The 21,360-nt window shown below is 58.0% G+C and overlaps 1 protein-coding gene across 2 annotated transcripts; it reads right to left on the bottom strand.

The window, feature by feature from the left end:
- Window positions 1–5,058: 5,058 nt before the first annotated feature.
- On the bottom strand, window positions 5,059–20,310 carry GTF3C5 (general transcription factor IIIC subunit 5). Of its 2 annotated transcripts, none has more exons than XM_024762530.1 (11): window positions 19,928–20,310; window positions 17,293–17,512; window positions 15,842–16,040; window positions 11,782–11,977; window positions 10,554–10,658; window positions 9,205–9,319; window positions 8,708–8,788; window positions 8,429–8,526; window positions 7,408–7,490; window positions 6,583–6,725; window positions 5,059–5,793 (listed from the first exon to the last, which is right to left on the bottom strand). In XM_024762530.1, exons 1-11 carry the CDS (start codon window positions 20,072–20,074, stop codon window positions 5,513–5,515), a joined length of 1,668 nt encoding a protein of 555 aa, XP_024618298.1. In that variant the 5' UTR covers window positions 20,075–20,310; the 3' UTR covers window positions 5,059–5,512. The 2 variants fall into 2 exon arrangements, with proteins under 2 accessions (XP_024618298.1, XP_024618299.1); XM_024762531.1 differs by having other exon boundaries at window positions 5,059–5,688; window positions 19,928–20,308.
- Window positions 20,311–21,360: the final 1,050 nt, after the last annotated feature.

Below are 21,360 nucleotides of genomic sequence, written 5' to 3'. Positions count from 1 at the left end.
GCCTCTCTGTGGCCCTCGCTCTGGGCCTGCGGTATTTATGGGCTTGGAGCCGGCCCACAGCTGCCTGAGGAGGGACCCTTTCCCCCGCCTCCTACCGTTACCCTTTCCTCCAGGCTGGCCGAACTCCAGGTGGTGTACCTGGGGTCAGGAGACACCTGCTGTTTTCAGCCGGGGTCGGGCTGGGCCAAGGTCACGTGCAAACACGCATATATACGCAAATGCACACACACACACGCACACACACACACACGTGGGGACAGTCCATCTTTCCCAGGGTCGGCTGCTGCCCTGTGACCTGGTCCCTACAGTGCACCTGTGTAGGTTACTGCCTGCCTGGGAACAGAGGCAGATGGCACGGGTGCAGGGGGTGTGGGGAGGCCTGGGGCTTGGCTGGGTGCTAAGTGCGCTGCATTTGGGCGCCTCGACAAGGGCTTGCTTTCGCTCCTGGGGAAATGGGCACGCTTCGTCCCCATGCCGTGCCTGCAGCTCTGCAGTGGGCGCTGATAGGCGACTGGGCGCGTGATTTCTGCAACAGAGAGGGCCACGGGCTACTGGGCAGCGGCTGGCTGTGCAGTTCGAGGTGGGGTGGGGACCTGAGCATCGTCCCGCCCTCCGGGTATGGGGGCTTCTCTCTGTCAGCAGCGCAGTCCTGGGAGGGCAGGACGAGAGATCCAGCCCAGCCTTGAGGGCTTCCCGGGGGAAAAGGAAGGGCCGGGCTTTCTGGCCACAGGGAACCTGCAGATACACAGCCGTCCGTCTGTCTGCCTGCCTGTCCGCCTACCATTTCCTGTGCCCAGATTTTTTGTGACGCAGAGTGAATGGAGAGAGGCTGGAGAAAGGTGGGGAGGGGTGGGCGGCTGCAGGTGGGAGGGGGTCAGGACACTGGGAAGAAGAGGCCATGCAGGCTGGGCTGGCGAGTGTGGGGCCGGGGTGTAAAGGTGTTGAGGGGTGCTGCCAGTGACAAGGAAACGCCCTTGTTGACTCACACCTTTGCCCGTCTCCTCCAGTTCTAAGAATCTGTTCTAAAGGAGGTAGTTCTAAATAGGGGGGAGGGGAACATTCCAGGACGTTCAGTGCAGTGTTATTTATAGTAGCCGAGGAGGAAAGGAAGGGGGCAGGAGAGGGAAGGGGGCCTGCAGTTCACTAATAGGGGGTCGCTGCCTCTTCGTTGGATAGCGAGGGCCTCACATGGTCCTGCACAGAATAGGTGATCGATAGACACAGGACGAGCATGCCCAGAAGTGCCTGGGAGAGTCTAACACTGTCTGTCCAGTAAAAAAATCCGCCCCGGCTTCCTGGCTGGGTCTGTCCAATGTGTTCATTGCTTGACCCTGTGTTAGAGACCAACTGCAGGGGCATTCATCTCAGCCGAGATAGCTTCGGCCACTGGCTGAGGTCTGACAAAGAGCCTCTCCTTGACCAAACTCTACTCAGGCTCCCAGACCTCTTCTTCAACTCTGCATCGTCCGGTTTTAGCAAGAATCTCGCTAAATTGCTTTAACCGGAATGCCCCACCCTCCATATCTGCCTCGATCTCTGATCGGGGTCCCCATCCTCTGCCGTCCCCCGCACCGATGATCGCTGACCGCCCTGGTCTGTCTTCAGCAAGAATCCTGTTAGGTCAGTCTCTCCGGAAGCCCCCTCTCCCCTGGTGCACGAACCCGCGTCCACTGCATCGGCAGGCAGACTCTCAACCACTGCGCCAGCAGGGAAGCCCTGGTGTTTCCTCTTAGTAAGTTTCCATCCACAGACTCTCTCTCAGCCTTGTTTGGCTAGGAAACCCCACTTGCCCAGGCTGTATTTGGACTTGAGCTCAGCTCTATATGGAAGTCTCTCTTTCCCTATCGCAATAATCCTGAATAAAATCTGTTTTGGGGAATTACCTGGTGGTCCAGTAGTTAAGACTCCAGGCTTCCACTGCGAGGGTCCTGGGTTCCATCCCTGGTTGGGGAACTAAGATCCCACAAGCCATGCGGCGCGGCCAAAAAAAAAAAAAAAGTCTTCTTACTGCTTTAACAACTGTCCGTGTGTGTGTTTAATCATTTTTATTGGAGTGTAGTCTGGTTTTTCTTTGACAGATCTCCCAAGAGCCCTGGGACTCTAACCTGGAAGAGGGGCTGGCCTGCGTGCCTGGGCCACCTCGGTCCCCCTGCTGTGGATTGTGTGGGATTTGCTGTGCGTGGCCTCGGCTGTAGCTTTTTCCTCTCTCAGGCAATCTTCTGACTCCTTGGTTCTCACAAAAGAAAACTGGGAAAATCAGACAAAACTTGGAGCAGTGTGCTTGTTACATATCAGCCGCATTATGGTAATTCGGTGGAGAAAACTTAATCCAAATGTCTGAACTGGGAGTTTTGAATCCTGGTCCGTGGGCCTGTTAGGAAGTTTAAGGACAGGCCGTGGGAGCCTGGATGCCCCTGAAACTTGATGCACATATTTGTGGGTAAGCATATCCTCCTTCAGAAAGACTCCACGGTTATCACTGTGTGCTCGGAGCATCTATGACCTTCCAAAGAGTCTACGTTGGAAGTATCAAAAGTTCTGAATTGGTATAACTGACAAAGTAGAAAACTAACGAAATTGATTTAATGGCACAAATACTTTTTAAAAATGTTTTTCTGGGCTGGAGCACATTCTGTAAGGGCATATGCACCTGTGTTAACATTTGCAGATGTTGTAAATCAGACAGACACAGGTCCAACCCTGACACTGCCACTCGATAGCTGTGGGATCTGGACATGTGTCTTTACCTCTGTTAACTTCCCCACTGATACCTTTGCTCAGGGAACGATGTCTGAGAGGTTCATAGCACAACAATTATCAGGGTCTACTGTTTACAAGGTGCTCAAAAGGAACATTTAAAATTTGTTTTCAGGCAGAGAAATGTCCATTTTAAGTTGTAGGGAACCTAACGATATCAGTAGATGTTCTAGCCACAGAGAAAACAGTTACTTCAAGTGACTTGGAGGCGTGACTGTATGTTCATAGCAGCATTTATCCTAAGGAGAAAGCAAGTGTAGCACAACCTTAAATGATTTTTGATGGTCATATTATTTTATCAAAGATTACTTTATATAATTTATCACTTGTTATTTAAATTTGTATACTTGATAATTTATATGATCTATTATAATATTTTCTATTTTGAAAATATATGTATGTTACAGGAGAAAAAGTAATCATGCTAGTGGTGTAAGATTTTCAGCATAGGTGGAAAAAGAAATGAATAAGATCAGAGAGGGACTTTCCTGGCGGTCCGGTGGTTAAGACTCTGCACTTCCAATGCAGGGGGTGTGGGTTCAATCCCTGGTCGGGGTACTAAGATCCCACATGCTGCGCAGAGAAGTAAAACCTTATAATCTTACATTTTCATTGGGAGATATCTATATGAACTCATAACATTATTTTTTGGGGGGTAAAAAAGTGTCCATTTCCTAGCTGTGTAATCCAAAGCCCTAGAGGTAAAGAAAACCCAGGCGCAACAAGCACCCCCTGGTGCCCAGATTGGGGTGTCTAAACACCATTCCCACACCAAGGAAGGTGGCACCCTGGAGCAACGGCTAGGCTGGATCTAAGACAGGAAATGCAGTGGAGGAGCCTGGGCCATCATGGTGGCTGGAAGCAAGGAGGCTGGAAGACCAGAGGGTGCGTCAAAGGACACAGGACCCAACCCGGGGCTGCTCTCAGGCCAGACATGAGACAAGTAGGGCAGCAAAAAGCATGACTGCAACTGATTGAAACAGATCATCACAAAGCTAAAAGCGTCCCCCTGGTCATCACTGGTCATTGCTGTGGAGCCATAAATGAGGCCAGTGGATGAGGCGGACAGCACCCGAATCTGAGGGTCAGTCAGTGCTCGTGTCACTAAAGGGACCCAGCAGACATCGGTGCCTCCCAACTGGATGGGCGCGTTCGAAGCTGAGTTGCTGTTGATTTGTTAAGTGTGATGACAGCGTCACCGTGTTTTGAAAACAAAAAGTCCTGATGTGTTAGACACACACTGAAGTATGGGATGGTAACTGGTAGAGCCATATGATGGATAAATAGGGGCTTATTATACAATACTCAGAACTTCTGTGTATATTTGCTATTTTCCAGGATAAAATGCTTTTTAAAAGGGGCTGTGTGTAGGTATTTCGGTTTCTAAGTAGGGAACCCCTGAATACTTTTCAAGAACCTGGGAAGCCCGTCCAATTCGGCACATAGAAGGCAGGTTCTGGGTAAGGTGGGGCTTAGCTGCAGAGGGAGTGTCCCTGCCCCCCGGCATGCCTCTCTCAGCTCTGCACAGGGACCAAGGCGGCTTCCGGGAGAGGGGGCCAGAACCCAGACCTTCTCCCTCTGAGCTTTGAGGTTAGCAGCATGGTTAAGAAGTGGGACCAGCCGCAGCTAAGATCCACCGGCAGAGACCTCGGCCTGAGTGAAAGCGGTACAGAGGTGAGGGAAGGGGGAAGGCCCAGGCAGCTGCACCTCACCCCCAGTGGGAGCGACAGGCACGTCGGGGCGCTCAGCTCTACAAGGCCGGTTCCCAGAACTCACCACTTCAGGCCAACTGTGAGCCACTGGGGTTTCTTACCTGTCGTGGGAGGGGGCTTCTGTCTGACTTTGGAGCTTGTGGTCACACTCTGTGGCCCAGCCTGCCGGCTGAGGAAGTGGGTGATGGGGTTCATCTCTGGCTCAGGCACTGTGTGTGGGGGTACTCCCCGGGGAGGGCAGGTTCAGCCCCACCAGGGACCCTGCAATCCCTGGAAACCTCTGGTTTCACACCAGGCAGCCCTGAGACAGGGTCTGTCTCCCGTGAGCCTCTCAAGAACACATCCGTTTGGAACAGGAAGGGATGAACGTGAGGCCGTAGGGCCCCCCGGGGCTGCAGTTACTCCTGGCTGCTCTCACCTGGCCCAACTGCCGAGGGGCATCAGGCCTGTTCTCAACCATCCCAACATCACCCACCACGAGGTCACTGAATGAACGACTGAAGGGACAAACGACGTCCAGCGCGGAGCCCAAGCCCAGAGGCAAGAGGAAACCCCTCTCTGGCTGACATCCCCACTGAGACACCAAGGCTCCTTGGGAAAATGTGTTTAATACGGACAATTCCAGCTGGGCCTGCCCTTTGCCAGGTTACCCCAAACGGATGGGGTCCAGACACGATGGCAGACTTGGCCGCCTGTGACCACAGACCAGGCTCCTCGCCCCGTCCTTTTGCCTCAGCGGCAGCCAGGGCCGGCCCTCCCCCGCCGCACCATCTCCACCTCCAGCGCTTGCTGGTCTCGGCCAGAGGGAGGCGCTGGGCGCTGGCTCAGCCCGAGGGACACCGGGCTGGCTCGCGGCTGTGCAAAGCCGGGGCACCACCTTCGGGATGGCCCGGGCACCCAGGGTCGGCCGTACCCGGCTGCTTTCCTCAGCGGGGCCGCCTGAGGACATTCTGGCTTCTGTGGGCAGCAGCAGGGGGCCCCGGCTTGTCCTGGGTCCCTCATCAGGCCCGGTCGGGGGGCCCAGCCTGGAGCCCAGGGCTGCATCACACGTAGTCCAGAATTTCCGTCTCCATCTCGTTCTCGCTCCCGTCCGACGGCTTGAAGTCGTCCTCGTCGTCCTCGTCGTCCTCGTCCTCCGCGTCCTCTGCATCCTCGTCCCCAGATCCGCAGGTCAGCTGTTCTTTCCCGTCGTCAGCTTTGGCTGGGCTGGAGAAGAGAGCTGGGCCAAAAGACAGGCCGTGTGTGTCCCGTCGTTGGCTCCTGGGCGCACCCACACCAGCTGTCGCTGGTCTCAGCCAGAGGCCCTCGGCTCCTGGGGGCCTGTCTACAAATACGGGTGTCTGGGCTCAAGCTCTAGAGAAGCTGCTTTGGGAAGCAGGACGGCTGGGGCACCTGGGACTCCAGTTGAAAAAGCACTTCAGGGAACACTGAGGCCAAGGGCCTTGAAAACCTCTTCCCCGGAGGAGCCTCGGGCAGCTCACGGGTCCTGTGGACGCCCCAGAAGTGTGCAGGGCTCTGTGTCAGTGCTTTTCTCAACTGGACTCTCAGAGGGGGGCTGTGTCCTAAAGGAGGCTGAGAACCCCTACTCCCATCAGCTCCACAGGGGCTGGTGGGTCTGGGACGCCCCCTCCCCGAGCCTGGGAGGAACCCCCGAGAGGGGCCCTTCCGCTTGCTCTCCCCCAGCCCCATCACACCTGCAGTGCAGCAAGGGCTCACTCCCCTTGCTCACACCCCGTGCGGGGATGTCCGCTCATCCTGGGGAGGGGCAGGCAGTGCCGGGCGACAGGAGCCCAGGCCCCGCCATCCCTGCCCTCCCAGGGGAGACGGGAGCAACGTGCCCGCACGTGGCCAGAGGATGCAGGGTGACGTCAGGGCATAAAGCGGCGGCCCCCCTGGCAGCACTGGCCCTGTTCCAGCCCCACCCCTCTGGGCCCGTTTCCTGCCTTCAGCCCCCAGGGCTGAGCCCTGGCTCCGAAGGCACCCCTCCCACCACTGTCAGGGCAAGAGGCTCCCACCTGGGTGCAATTTCTTGGGGAGCAGGTCCACTAGGGACACTTGCTCGGGCCCCAGAGGGGCCCAGAGCACCCAGGCTTCCCTGCGCCCGCGCACTCACCAGGCCTCTTGGAGCGGATGGTGTGCCGGATCATGAGGGACATCACGTCCCTCAGGTCGTCACTGGTCTTGGGGAGGCACCAGCCGTCCCGCTCTGTGCAGAGACTTTCAGCGCCGTCATTGCGGTGAATGATCTCCTGCAGCCTGGCGTTGGGAGACGGAGTTCCCGGGTGGGGTCTCTGCCCACAGGTGCCAGGAAGCGGTTCTGGCAGAGCTGGGGTCGTGCTCAGAAAAACAGCACTCAGAGCGCCATCCCGAGGGAGGAGCTCGGTCCCGAAGGGCGTCAAGAAAGCGGTCCACCCCCAGCTGGGGCCCCGATCCCCACCCTGCACACGAGGGGGGCGTGTGCCGCGGCCCACTTGCCTGGTGAGAGCCTGAGCGTTCACCAGGTTCCAGGCTGGGTTTAACACGCTCCCGCCTCCTCCCACCCCAGCACCCCTCCCCTAGGTTTTTAAACATCACTAGGAACAACTGGCTTAAAGGTTTCTGGGATTCTGATCAACTCCAGGGCCTGGGGACCGCGTCAGGAACTCCCATGCGGGCAGAGGAGGAGGAAGGCAAAGACCCCGGCCCAGCGCTGTGCTCTGCACGCAGCCCAGCCAGCTGCTCAGAGGTGCGGCCTGAGGCGCACCCGGGAAGCCACTCCCGAGGGCCGCGCGAGCCCGGGCAGAGGACTCCCAGGCGGCCGGCCTTCTCGCTGAGAGATTAAGGCTGACGTGAAGTGGAAGAGTCGCAGGAAACACCTCGGTCCCCGGCTGGTTTCTCTGCACTGACCCCGAGTCCCACGGTCCCCACCTCGGCGTCTCAGGGCCCCACACGTACGTACTCGTCCACGTTCAAGTCGCAAAACTGGTAGAACATCTGTCGGTACGGTGGCAAGGCCCCCTCCCGGAAGATGTAGACCGAGTCCTGGCAAAGGAGGGCAGAGACGGCAAGGTGGGAGGGAGCGTCCCCGGGGGCGGGTGGCGCAGGAGAGCCCCATGCCATGGCTCCCACGGGGCGTCTCCCAGGGCGGCTGCCTATCCTGCTCCCAGGACCTGGCAGGACGAGCCGCGACTCCCAGGCGTCGAGGGGTGGTCGAAGCAGCCAGGCCCTCCCTTGGGCCCTGGGACCGTGAGCCGCCGGGGGCCGGGCCTGGGCTCTGCCTCGGCGCCTCCCTGCAGGGCCCTCCGCACGTCTCTCTTCCACTGCTCGGTCATCTTAGGTGGCCCTGCAGGCCAGTTCCAGAGGTGGGGATAAAGGCCTAAGACAAGAGCCCTGGAGGAGGACGGCTGCTCTGGCGAGTGTCCGGGCCCTCCCTGAGGAGCGGAGACCTGACACTGCTGGGAGACAGCCGCCCCACCCCCTCTACGAGGCAGGTGACTCCAGGGAGGGGGCCACCCTGCCAGCCTCCCCCCGAGCCTGGAGCAGCACACGTCGGCCAGGCACGGGAAGGGCCCCAGGAGTCGCCGCCCCTGCTGCGTGCCTGTGCTAACGAGAGCCTGAGCCTGTGAGGGAGGCCCGCAGCCAGCCCGCGGCCAGCCCGCGGCCAGGGTGCAGACGGTCCGCTCTGGCTTCAGGCCCACAGCGCCTGAGGCTCACCAGCCCCGTGGCTGCCACGCGGGGCTGCTGGCATCTGAGCCCCTCCCTAAGACGTGCCCAGGTGGTCCCCAGCACCCACGCCCAGAGGCTGTACCGGGAGGTGGGAGTCACGTAAAGGCACAGGGAGGGCAGAGCGGCCTCAGTCGGAGCCCCTCCTGGCGTCACAGACGGGGCTGGGGGCTGTGTGAGGGGTCCTGGGCCTGCCCGAGGGAGGGGCCGCCGCTCCCCGCGCCCTCACCCAGGCAGGCAGCTCAGGGGACACCTACCTTGAGCTTGTACTTGTTGGAGGCCAACTTGCGTGCACTGGCCGACCCGGAGGGACCCAGGCCCTGCTTCAGGTCTTGCATGGTGACGAGCTGGCTGCCTGCGAGGGGACCACGGCAGGGTTTGGAATACGGGGGTGTGTTTCTCCCGCCCTCCCTCCCCGGGGTGCGCGGGCCAGCAGTGCCCTGGAGTGACCTCCTCGGGAAGCCCCTTCCCATCCCGCCGTCCGGACGCCCATCTTCCCCAGCGCCTGATCCGCAGAGGGAGCCTGAGCCCCTTACTCGTTTTTTTGACGGTGATGGGGAGGCTGTAGTTGTAGGTGCTGCGCTTGGCCTTGACGGGCATGTCGCTGGGGGCGTAACCTGCCGGAGGGGGGCGCGCATCAGGTGGGGTGGGCACAGAGCCCCTTCTGGCAGCCACAGGCGCACCGGGGTTCCCTGGGACGGCTCCTGAGAAGGGGACTCAGGCCCCCCGCTGGAGTGACAGGAGCCGCCGCGTCCTGGTGCTTTGTGTGCGGGGGGGGTCACCGCGGGCCGGGGACAGGAGACTGACGGGATGCCTGGCCTGCACCACAGGAGCTGTAAGTAGCCACTAGACCATCGCCACAGGAGCCACGACGAGAGCTCGGGTCCTCGTGTCTGCGCTATTCTGTCCCTAACAGTCCCACCGAGGGGGGAATATATCCTCTCCACGTGGATATATTCTCATTACAGAAGAGAATGCTGGAAACAGAAAACGATAAAGGGAAAAAAAAGGAAGGGTTTCGGTAATTGTTTACCGTATTTCATTCCACAACGGATTCGGAAGTCAAGGACTTGATAAATCTTGGCGTCTGGGTGTTTTCGGGGGTCGTACCCGAATCGAATCCACAGGCTTCTCCAGGGGCCTGTTATCTGGAGACAGAAAGGGCGGGAGTGCGAAGTGTGGTCAAGGCCGATCCCCGGCCCCCCTGAGTTGCAGGCCCAGGTGGCTGCCCACACGGGGCAGCACCACACACCCCCGAGTTGGGGACAGGCTCTGGAACCCTGCCCCCCAGCTCGCACGTGTGGCTCGGTCACCTCGGGTAGGTCACCTGGCCTTTCCAAGCCTTGGTCTTCCAGTCAGATGGTGTCTTGGTGAGGATTAAATGAGACGGTGCCCCTGAAGCCCTCACCGCAGTACCCGGCACAGAGAAAGAGCTCAAGAACTGTCACAACTGTGCTAGTGGATGGGAGGCACTGTCCCCAGACAGTGCTCCCGAGGTCCTGGTGTCCAGAAAGCCAGTGCTGAAAGGCAGGCAGCAGCTTTGTGATGTCGGGTCTAAGCCCAGGAGGGATGTGCCCGTCTCATGCCCCCCACCTCCTGGCCACCACGGTCACGGTCACGTTGTCTGTCTGCCTCCCCAGGCCCCAGGTTGGACCCCTGGCTGGCAGGAGCTCTTCCTCACAGCACCTTGGGGAATCTGTCAGTGATGAAAGCCCCATCTCCATCCCTCCTGGACTGAGTCCAAGGCATATGTGACCCCCACTGAACGCCCCTCAACCCAGGGAGAATGCATGAAGGCAGGTGGCACTGTGGTTAGGGGCCCAGACGCTGCAGCCAAACAGGCCGGGGTCCCCAGGGGGCTCTGCCACTCCCTGGCTGTAGGATCTTGGCCCATCAAGTCGCCAATCTGAGCCGAGCCTCTTCATCAGAGGTCCAAACCCTGCTGCCATGCCCCACGGAAGAAGAAAGGATGCTATGCACATAGCACTTAACCCAGGGTCTGGTCCTTAGAAAGCTCTCCATACAAGGCCATTAAAAAATGTATAATCCGGGCTTCCCTGGTGGCGCAGTGGCTGAGAGACCGCCTGCCGATGCAGGGGACACGGGTTCGTGGCCCGGTCCGGGAAGATCCCACGTGCCGCAGAGCAGCTGCCCCCGTGAGCCATGGCCACTGAGCCTGCGCGTCCGGAGCCTGTGCTCCGCAACGGGAGAGGCCACAGCAGTGAGAGGCCCGCGTACCGCAAAAAACAAAGTATAATCCCTTTAAGAAGCCATCCTCCAGCTGCTGGGACAGGGCCGCCTGCCCTTGCTGGGGCTCTGAGGCACGTCAGGGATCAGGACAGCACAGGTGGGAAGCGCGGTGGGCGGTGGGCGGGCACTCACCATGTAATAGGCCATGAAGGGCAGCAAGACCTTCAGCTTGTCGGGGTGGACGCTGATGTTGGCCTTGACAGCGTTACGTGACCAGATGGGGCGGATTTCAAACAGCTGGAGGGTCAAGGCAGAGGCTGAGAAGAGCACCCGCAGCTTCCCCGCCTGCCCCAGGCTCCCCGCACGGTCTGGCCCCAGAGGACCTTCCTGAGGGGAGTGGGGGTGGGGGGAGCAGGGGCCAGGCAGGTGGGGGGGCCTCTGCACACGCCCACTCGTCCCGCCCTCAGAAGCGCCCTGCTCGCCCAGCACGTGTCAAGTGCAGTTACAGGGCCTGGGGTTCCTGAAATGACCATGAGAGACGCTGTCCCTGTCCTTAGGCGGCTCCAAGGGCAGCGGGGAGGCAGAGGACCAAAGGAGCCAGAGCAGGGCCAGGAGGGGGACGGGCCGGAGCTCTGGGCCCCTGAGCAGCCCCAGAGGGCAGGGGCCTGAGCCGGGATGTGATGAAGGCCACAGGGGACGGCCCACCCCCTCCCAGTGAGAGGGCTGTGAAGGGCCAGGGGGGCTGGAGTGGGAGGGCCAGGGTGGGAGTGGCCCCGAGCCAGGTGGGAGATTGGGCTGTGTCCCGATGACAACGAGGGGCCTTGGAGAGTGGCCCCCACGTCCCCCCGACCTAGCGACTGCTAGAAATATAACAAGGTGTCCACCACTTAAGGAATAACATCCCACCCCACCCCCGTCCCGCACCAAGGGGACAGTCAAGTTCAACAGGGGCAGAGGCAAGGGTCAGTCAGCAGTGATGTGCTGAGAACCTACTGTCCACACCTGTGGCGACACAAGGACCAGAGTCCCCTGGCCTGGGTCTCCCAGAACCTGCAAGCCAGCGGGTAAGGCAGAAGGCCGCCTCCGCCCAGGGCCCCCGTCCAGCCCGGCTCTAACGGGGAGGAAGCACCGGGCCTGGTGCGCACCAGGTGCCCCATCTGATGTGTTGCAGCCAAGGGCTGGATGAACAAAAGCTTCCGGAATCCCGGAGCTCCACGCCGAGGTCACACGTGGACAACGTTTACCATCCCAAAGGGACCTCTTATGAGTTTTAAGGAGCACTTTGAACTCTGGGAGGGCAGGGCTTACACTGGCATAGCTTTAGATGTCACATCTGGAGGTGAAGAGTTCCCGTGTGTTAATAAATGAGCCTAAGACAAGGTGCGGCCAGTGAAGGTGTGGCCAGGGGGGCAGGGCTCACCTTCCTCAGCTCCTCCTCCACCTTGTGGTCCACGGGGTTGGTGCACACCTTCCTCCAGGTCTGGGCCGCAGCCTCTAGCGGCTGCTCGGGTACCTCATCCCCCTCGAAGTTGACGAAGATGGCATTGTGAGGGCGCCGGGCCCTGCTCAGGCCGATCAGGTTCTCCCCGGAGATGGAGGGGTTGTTGTAGCCTTCCCTAGGAGCAGAGAGCTGCTGAGGGCGGGAGCGCCAGGCGTGGGCCCGCTGGACACGGGCAGCCCACGTGTGGGTGCGTTTCCCTGGAATCTGGGTGAGAAGCGGATCTCAGCCCCGGCCACTGAAGGCAGGCGCCTCTGTTCTCAGGCTGATGACCAGGAGAAGAAGGGGCAGTGAGTCCGAGTCAGCTCAGAGAGGCTCCGAAGCAGGGCCAGGCCAAGAGTCCCCGAGGCTGGGGTGTGGGGAAGGGCCCCTGCCGTGAGGCTGGTGGCCTCACGACTGCGTTGCGTCGTGCACGGCACCGTCCAGCCAGTGAAAAGCTGGAAACAGCCCAGATGCCCATCAGGGCAGGGACAGTGGAGTCAGCTGAGGCGCGGGCGGCCACACGGGAACCACCAATCAGCTGTCAGAGCGCAGCTGTGCTTACCGATGCCCACAAGTCACTTATCTAACCCTTGAAACAATCCTACGAGGAAGGACCCATCTCCCGTGAAGTCACTGAGGCCACAGGGGTTGGAAACCTGCCTCGAGCCAGAGCTCGAGGTGATGGAGCTGGGACTTGAGCCCAGGGAGGCTGGCGGGGCCGCTAACCTCCATCCTGCTCGGAAGCATCTCAACGATACCGCGGTGAAGGGAGGACGGATACTACCAGACGCTCTCATCACAGAGGCTAAAAGAAGAGCTCTGGGGACCTCCCTGGAGGCCCAGTGGTTAGGACTGCGAGCTTCCACTGCAAGGGGCCTGGGTTCGACCCCTGGTCAGGGACCTAAGATCCATCCCGCAAGACGCACAGTGCGGCCAAAAGCAAAAGGGGCGGGGGATGGGGCTCTGCCACCAGCTGTTAGCACAGAACACACAGGGTCAACGATTCCTAGGGGGCTCAGAGCGCTTCCCTCTGAGGTGGGACGTCAGGAACATCACAGCTTCGCAAAGCAGGGGGAACAGTACAAGGAGCCCCCATAAGCCCACCATCCGCTTCCACAGCTGCCGTCACAGGGCCAGTTTCACGCCATCCAGGCCCCGCCCCAAACCCTCTCAATTATTCTGCAGTGCATGGCAGAGTATGTCCTGGATGTCACACAGGTGATTAATACCTTTTAAATCTGCTTCCATTTTACCGTAATTTTCTACATGAGTACATACCATCGGCATATTTATAAAGAACAACAAAGTGATTTTTCACATTGGGAAACAAAGTTACAAAGACGGGATCAAATCTGTGTCTTTTGTAAACAACATGACTCCACTCGAAACCATCCTGAGCACGATCCTGTTTTCCAAGACAACTCCCCGAGGCCCCAGACACCCCCGAAGGAAAGCCCCGGGCACTCCCTCTGGGCCAGGCAGCAGCAGGGCACGGGCCGCCTGCCCTCCCCCCTCAACTGCCTCGAGGAGGGGGGACCCCCGTCAGGCCAGCGTCCCAGCCTGTCCTCTGCCCGCTGGCCATATAGGAAGCTCAGCCCCCCTGGACCCAGGAAGGCCAGCAAGGCGGGGGCCAGGCCTTCTCTGCCAGTCCCTGGTACCCATGAGGGCCATCAGAGCAGAAAAATCGATGGCAGCCCTGGGAGAAAAGGCAGGTTCCTTCCACGCGCTGGAAAATCGATAAACGACATGGGAGAAAAAACAGGGCCTGTGGGTTCAAGGGCAGCCGGACCTCCACCCCTGTCCCCCTCCCAGAGGCTGGGAGACAGCTGTTTGCTGGCCCTACAGGACGGAGCAGTGACTCTGACGCTGCCATCCAGCATCAGGGCCGGCGATGCGGGGCGGGGGACGGGTGCCTCTAGTTCCTTCTTCTACATATTTTTGTTTCTGACTGTAAGAGTAAACTGCTTGTGGGGGAAAAATAAGTTTCAAATTTCAGAAACATGTACATTTAAAAAATTTGAAACTCTCATAATGAGTATAACATATGCACAGAAAACTGTACACACTAGGGTTTTCAGCAGGGAGGGAATGGAACCGATTCCTTGCAGTTATACATTTCTATAATGTCTGGTCTTTTCTAACAAGCACAATTTACTCCTGCTATCAGAAAAAGGATGTGGGGGGGTGGCATTATGGACTCAACTGGCCTGAGAGACATCGACCCTTGTCTGGCTCTCGACTTACTTTTGAGGCAATGGGGAAACGGAGCGAGGACTGGGCCCTGGATGACGTGAAGGACACTGTTAACGTTTGCTCGTTCTGAGGACAGCACTATGGCTAAGTTAAAATAAACCAAGTCCTTCCCAGTTAGAGACACACACTTGTTGATGGAGGACGCGCTGTGATGCTGGGGGTGGAGGTGGTGGGAGGTGAAACCAGCAGCAGGAAGTTGAGGCTGGTGACGTAAGTGGGCGTCCGTCACACATTCCTCTCTCCTTTCGGAACTCCCCAGGATATATTTTTTAAAGGAAGGGGACAATACACCTTTCTCCTTAGCATAAAATCTAAGCTCCTTTCTGTGGTCCGTGCAACCCTCACCCCACCCCTCTCTCGGCTCTCTGCGCTTCGGGGGCAACACCCCCGACTGTTCCTTTGCATGTGCCAGCCCCCTGGTCTGGAACGTTCTCCCCGGATCTTCACCTGCCCGGCTCTGTCATCACACAGGTCTGTTTCAAAGGTCAGCTCCCCCGAGGACCCTCCCGCACCCCACTCACTGTGCATGACAGCCCACCCCCCACTTATCTCCTTTAAGACACACACCTGCCTGCAGGCTCCCATCGCCCACTCATCCTTCACTGGGGCTCCACCGGCTCCCCAGCCCCCGGCCCTGCACAGAGCCGCCTGTCACGTCCCCACTGACACTGGCTCCAAGGGGAGCCTGGGGCCCTGACAGGCGGTCAGTACTCGTTGATGGAAATACTTGATGAGGGAAGAGAAGCTTCTCGCCCTCCCGCCTCCCTGCAGATAACTGCTCTGGGCCCAAACTTCCCCATCTTTCCAGGCTTCCATGATCACCCAGTTTACTTTTATAGCACAGAGTCTGCTATAACACCTGCTTTTCCTAGAGCAAGCTTTCTGGACACGAGCCACGTTGGCCCATGGAGCCCGCTTTCTCAAAGGCTGTGCGGTCTTCCTTGGCACAGACGGGCCGTCGTTTAATTAACTACGTCATCCCTATTAGTGGACTCACTTACCCACTTCATCAAACTCTGCCCAGCACTCAGTGTTCTGAGTATTTCCAAAAGCCTCATTCAGCCCTCTAACAATGCCGAGAAGGGAGTACTGTTACTATTACTAACACCCTGTTACAGGCGGGGAGGCTGGCGCGGGAGGTCGGGGCTCACCTGCCCGGCCTGTGGTGTGGGGTCACAGGTGCAGGACCTGAACACGGGCCCCCGCCCACCTGGCTCTCTCACCACACCAGGCCCTCTCAGCTTCTTGCTACTGCCCACAACCAACCAGAAACCGTTCTTGTCAGTGTATCTTTGGCACAGGTGCGACAGTCACTGTGGGATAAACTCCTACAGGCCGCCTGGATGTCAGGAAAGAACATTTAAAACTGTAATAGATTCTGCCAGGTTGCTCTCCAAAAAATATCGACCTCGTTCCCAGGGCTCCTGCGGCAGGGGGTGTCTGTCTCTCCACACCTCAAGGTACACGCTTTCGGGGCGGGGTCTAAGTCCAAAGGCAACATCCTGATTCACACTCTGTGGTGTGAGGACAGCCCTGAGCAAGGCCTCCGGGTGGGGCGCGGGGACCAGCGCTGGTTCCTGACACCCCTGGTCAGGGCTCCTTGTCACCAGCTGCTCTGTCGCTGGAGCCACAGGCCTGAGTAAAGCCGGCCACCTGACCCGTGAGTGGAAGAGTCCAGCCCTCTGAGCGCAGGGCCCTTGCCCCGAGCCCCGATGCTGCGGGGCGGCGGCCACAGGGAGGTCCTTACCGGTGCTGTGTCTCTGGGCGGTAGGAGTAGTCCACCGGGGTGTCCAGCCTGGAGAAGATGGGCGGGGGGATGTAGAGCGGCAGCTCCTGGTGGAAGAAATTCTCCTTCTCGGGCTTGACCATGAGCACCTTGCTGTACATGGACATGTGCCTGCCACCCGCCTCCGTGTGCACGGCCAGGTACTGGAAGTCGGACATTCCTGGGAAGAGAGGTAGACAGACGGCGGACACACTAGTGCACCCGCCCAGGCCCTGGCAGCTGCCGCGCACCAGCACCCGCGTCTTCTCGGGTGCGCCGAGCGGGCCTCGCAGGGGAGGCTGCCGGGCAACGGTAGCGGGACCCAAAACAATACGTCCGAGTCGCTTCTGGGAACCCAGCCCAGTCGCTTGGATAAATACTACTTTGGGGGGTCGGGGAGTTACCTGACATGTGAGGATAAAGTCTAGGTCAGTGCTTCCTAGACTGTACCATGCGCGTGGCTCACCTGGGATCTTGCTAAATGCAGATGCTGAGGTGTTGCATTTCTAACAAGCTCCCAGGTGAGGCCCGTGCCGCTGGCCTGGGACACACACTGAGTGCTGAGGTACTGGCTCAGTTAGAGAGAGAAAGAAACGGATCACTTGGGAAGCCTCGTCCCGGGACTGACGGCCCGCTTTGGTGAATACCACCTTCCACCAGAATGATGGACGTTCCAGATGCCCCACTTGTGGGATCCCAGGCCCTGTTACACTTTCCATCCCCCTCCTCCTTTTTGGTCTTTATTCTCTTCAGTTTCTATCTTAGAACTGCAGCCGCAACTACAGATACTCTTGAGGCTTGTTAGTAATTCGCCAAGTACCATACGTGTGTGCGAACCAGCACACGGGCATCATCTCTCTGAATTTCCACGAGGGTCTGAGGAACTCCGGGCTCCCACTGCACAGACAGGGAGACCGAGGGAGGCTGAGGCAGGCACAACTCCCCCGCTCCACCCCACGCCTTAGCACCTCCTCCCAGGGGTTCCCTGTGGGGAGCAAACTCGATTGAGGACCCCACGGGGGACATCCAGTTGGCTGAGAGTTCAAAGGACATAAGGTTCCAAGGGGCTGAGGTGATCTGGGGAGGCTTCAGAGGGTCGGCAAGACCAGCAGCAGTAAAAACCAAGAAGATCCCCAAACACGAGGGCGGGGGTGGGGCTGAAAACTGGAGGCCTGTGGACCAGTTTAACTTGGCCCCATAAAGCGGCTTTAACAATGCGATTTCTCAGAGAATTCCAGCTTCTCTTAAGAATGCAGAAAACCGAGCAGCAACGAGCAGGGCCTCCTGGACAGGGCCCGCGCTCTGCCACTCCCCTCACACCTGGGCATATCCGGGCCCCCTTCACCGTGCGGATGACCCATGCAGCTCCTGCAGGCACGAGGGACGCAGGCCCTGAAATAAGCCAGTGCGTTAAGAATGCATTTTGCAGTTACCTTGAAATTTGTAAACGGTGGAGACGATGCCAAGGCTCTCTATGTCGAACGTGACCTTGGGGGGAGCCTCAGGCCCCGGCGCCCCCCTCTGCCGCCTCATCTTCCTCTTGATCCGGAGCAGCAGGCTGCTGGCACTGAAGCGGTTGGCACACACGGGGTGGCAGTAAGGGTCCTTGGGCCGGAAGTACAGCTCCAGCCTCTTAGTGGGGTCTGCATAGATCTGCGGGAGGTCAAAGGAGACAGAGTGAAGCAGGGGGCAGCAAAGCAGCCGGCAGCTCCTCCCTCAGTGAAAGCCCGACGGCGACCCAGGTGGCCGGGGAAGGGCCGGCAGCTCCTCCCTCAGTGAAAGCCCAACGGCGACCCAGGTGGCCGGGGAAGGGCCAGGAGGATTCTTCCGTTTCGTTCTGAGCTTTGAATTCCCAAAAGACTCATTTTTCAAACCCAAGTATCTTAGCTTTTATCTGGTAGGGAAAATGAAGACAGTCTCTTCCTTCTAAGAGGTTGTGAAGTTGGAGACAGTAACTGTCAGTTAAGTAAAGCCATTGTCTCTCGAGTGACAGGTCAGTGCGGGTAACCACCCACTCTTCTGGGAGCACTTCACGGAGGTGTCACCCCCGTGTCTGCCGTGGAGAGCCTGGGTGGGAGTTGAATGACTTGTCTAGGGCTTCTTCTCTGGGAACTACCCACCCCAAAGGGTCCTGGCATTCACCCTCATATATACAAAAGTTTCGAGGTCCAAAGGAGATGAAATCAACAAATAACAAGCACTTTGGCCCTGACTGGTGTGACTCATCCTTTCCACGCCTTGATTCCTTCTCCTTAAAATGGACATACTAACAGTACCTAGTCATCGGATTGTTACAATGAATAAATGGAAATATATGTAAAGCACTTAGCCTGGCACCTAAATCATGGTAATGCGTAATCGACAGAGGAATGCTTGTCCCACATGGGGTAAGAGGGGCACAGCAAGTGTCAGCTGTGAGCGTGTGGCAGGACCAACAATGTTAACTAGGCCAAGGTCATCTACTTGCTGGTCTGCTGGCTCCCCAGCACCCAGGACACAACCTGGCCCTTGGCAGGTGCTCAGGAAGCATCTAGGGAAAGAAGGTTAAAAAGAGCCCCTCTTCCCTGGTGGCGCAGTGGTTGAGAGTCCGCCTGCCGATGCAGGGGACGCGGGTTCGTGCCCCGGTCCGGGAGGATCCCACGTGCCGTGGAGCGGCTGGGCCCGTGAGCCATGGCCGCTGAGCCTGCGCGTCCGGAGCCTGTGCTCCGCAACGGGAGAGGTCACAACAGTGAGAGGCCCGCGTACCGCAAAAAAAAAAAAAAAAAAAAAAAGAGCCCCTATTGTCAGGAAACAGGTCTATGAGACTGCTGTGCTGGGAATGACCCCAAATGTGGGGCTGGCACAGAGGAGGTGCCCAAGAAGCAGGAATGGAATGAGTGAATGACCAGTCTCTTCCCAAAGGGTCCCACTGTAACTGTGTCCAAACATCCCTGGCGTTAGCAGGAATAAGGGTCCTGGTCAATGCCGCCGTAAAGTGAGTCAGGATAAAAGAAGAAAACATGACTGACTGGGCCTCTACTGGCCTCCTGTGCTTAATGACAGGTTCAAGGTTTTTCAGTATTCATAAAGGATGAGGAAGCAGAATTAAGAGTTCAGACTTCAGAGGGAGATGTGCATGCGTTCAAATTCCCACTGTACCATGTAGGAGCTTGTTTGACCCAACCTTTCTTCCTGTGTCTTTATCAGAAAAATGGGAATAATACTGGTACCTAACTCACTAGATTGTCGTGAAGATTCAATCATGCATTTGACGAGTATTTTAGAAGCAGGCACAGTTATGGATATTAGGACCACGGGAGGTCCCGTTCTCATACAGTTTACAGCCTCAGAGCCAAAGGTCCAAGACAGACAATAAACACATTAAAACATAATTTCAGATTGGAATTAGAGGTTAGCTGCTAGCAGCCACTTTAGTAAGGGCAGTCAAGGAAGGACTCTCTAAAGAAGAGACACTTCAAGATCTGGTGCATGTAAGTCACTTACACAGAGCTTTGCACAAAGTAAGAATTCATCCCAGCTCCACTGTTTGCTGGGTGAACTTGAACAAGCTGATTCGGTTTCCTTGTAAAATTGGGACGATGACAGTTCCTACCTGGCAGGGTTCTAATGCGAATTGAATGTAAGTAAAGCACGTAGAAATGTAGCTGGTACAGAATAAATTGTTAGCTATTACTACTTTTAACACTAATAACATAATCCTTCCTCCCCCTCTCATTGTAGGTCAACGGTTCTTAATCTCCCCATACCTCAGTTTTCTGCTCTGTGAAATGAGGATGTGGCAGCCCAGCACATCCTGGGGAGCGGGGGCGGGGGGGTCGGTGCAACTGAGCTCTTTTCATGGCAGTAATGATGGGATGGAATGGACACCCTCTCCCCTCTGATCCCAGGGCTAAACTAACTTCCAAGCCCGGCGGGTCTTGAAGCAAATCCCCGCCCACTGGCCGCTCCAGAGCCGACCTCGAGCTCCGTTGCCAAGGAAACCTCACATCCCTGGGTAGTCCCGCCCCTCGGCCGTAGTCAAACGACTCAGACCTCCCCTGTGGTCCCCGGAGACTCCCCGCTCCTCACCCGGGAGACGCCTTCCTCGCCGCCCAGGGTCTGCAGCATCTTGGACACGTCGCGCACCACGCCCGGGTACTCCACACACACTATGTGCCGCTCGCGCCGCAGCTCCACGGGGACGGCGACCCCCGAACCCCAGTCTGCCGCCGCCATTCTGCCAGTCTCGTCGGGCCCGCCGCGGGCCGGCCCTCCCCAAGCTCCTAGAGGCCTAGCCTGATCTGTTCCGCTAAGGAATCGTTCCGGGCTTCCTCCCCGCTCGCGTTTGTCTAAATCCCTGAGTTCCGCGAGGCTCGAAGGCCTCTGGGAGCACACCCCCGAGGTGAGGCCCCGAGGCTCGGGGTAAACGACAGCCCGTCCCTCAACTTCGAGTTTAAAACGAGGAGGGTTGGAACTCGAGGGGCGGGGTAGGGACCTGTCTCTTCCACCAACCCGCGAGGGACCTGGAGGCTTGTAAGACACGCCTACTCTTTTAGCCAATGAGAACCCGAGGGACACGCCGAACTTTTTAGCCAATGAAGAGTCAGAAGGAAGCGAAGTTTCAGCCCCCTCCTTCCGCCTGCATAGGTTTTAGGACTAGGCCGGGTCTCCTCCCCTTCCTCGGATCCCACCCAATGACAGCTCGAGGGCGGGCTCGAGGTAGACTTCCGGCCTGTCTTCTTGCGTGCTGAGGTCCCAGAAATGGTTTGCTGACGCTGGGTCCGCCGGAGCGGTTTCTTGGGGGCTCGCTCCTCCCCCCCACTCCTGCTGGTCGCCCCAGAACGGAGGCCAGGAGGAGTTTAATCTGGAAATGGGGAGCGCAAGGGAATTTCACTTTGAATCTGTTTTTTTGTTTTTTTTTTTTGGCCACGCCGCGGGCTATGCGGGATCTCAGTTCCCCGACCTGAGATTGAACCCCCCGCAGCTGGGCAGCGAAAGCCCGGAATCCTAACCACTAGACGATCAGGGAACTCCTGGGAGTTGTGCTTTGAATGCTCGCCCACCTCCACACACGGAAAACCGGGAGCGCCCCCCTGCCCCGGTGAGAGCTCGGGGCAGAATGCGGGTGTCTGTCCTTCGTTTCTTAGACAGTTATTTAGCGCCTGCTGTGTGCTGGGCACTACTCAGAACCTAACAGGAGAGAAGCATTAAGTGAGCGGCTGTGGAAGACCCTAAAAGGAGGGACCGGGGCCATTCTAGGAAATGACGGAAGGCAAAACTGTTAACAGCAGGCAGGTAGCTAGGTATGAGAAGAGAAAGAAGGGCAGGGGCCAGGTGGCAGGGGGTCCGTGGGCAGACAAAGAAAAACAGGAACCTCCAGACTGACAGGAAACCATACATTCTGAGTGATAAAGTGTCCTGGAAGCATACAAAGAAAGATGAGGAAAGGCGGGAATCTCTTGCGTCCAAATGTAACCTGTTGCTCATTATGCCCTCATTACAATAAAATTAGCCTCACAGAA

Source organism: Neophocaena asiaeorientalis, unplaced genomic scaffold (genome assembly GCF_003031525.2).
Source record: "Neophocaena asiaeorientalis asiaeorientalis breed wild unplaced genomic scaffold, Neophocaena_asiaeorientalis_V1.1 scaffold78, whole genome shotgun sequence".
Taxonomy (NCBI): Eukaryota; Metazoa; Chordata; class Mammalia; order Artiodactyla; family Phocoenidae; genus Neophocaena; species Neophocaena asiaeorientalis.
This window is presented reverse-complemented; position numbering and strand designations above follow the sequence as displayed.

What these genes read in the sequence shown, in the direction of transcription:
- GTF3C5 (XM_024762530.1), bottom strand. Translation starts at nt 20,074, where the DNA reads ATGGCGGCGGCAGACTGGGGTTCGGGGGTCGCCGTCCCCGTGGAGCTG. An exon ending in CATCACCGTCAAAAAAACGA is followed by an intron (nt 8,527 to 8,707) that starts GTAAGGGGCTCA and finishes GTCCCCTCGCAG; the next exon opens with GCAGCCAGCTCGTCACCATG. An exon ending in CATCCGCTCCAAGAGGCCTG is followed by an intron (nt 5,794 to 6,582) that starts GTGAGTGCGCGG and finishes CCGTATTTGTAG; the next exon opens with ACAGGCCCCCAGGAGCCGAG.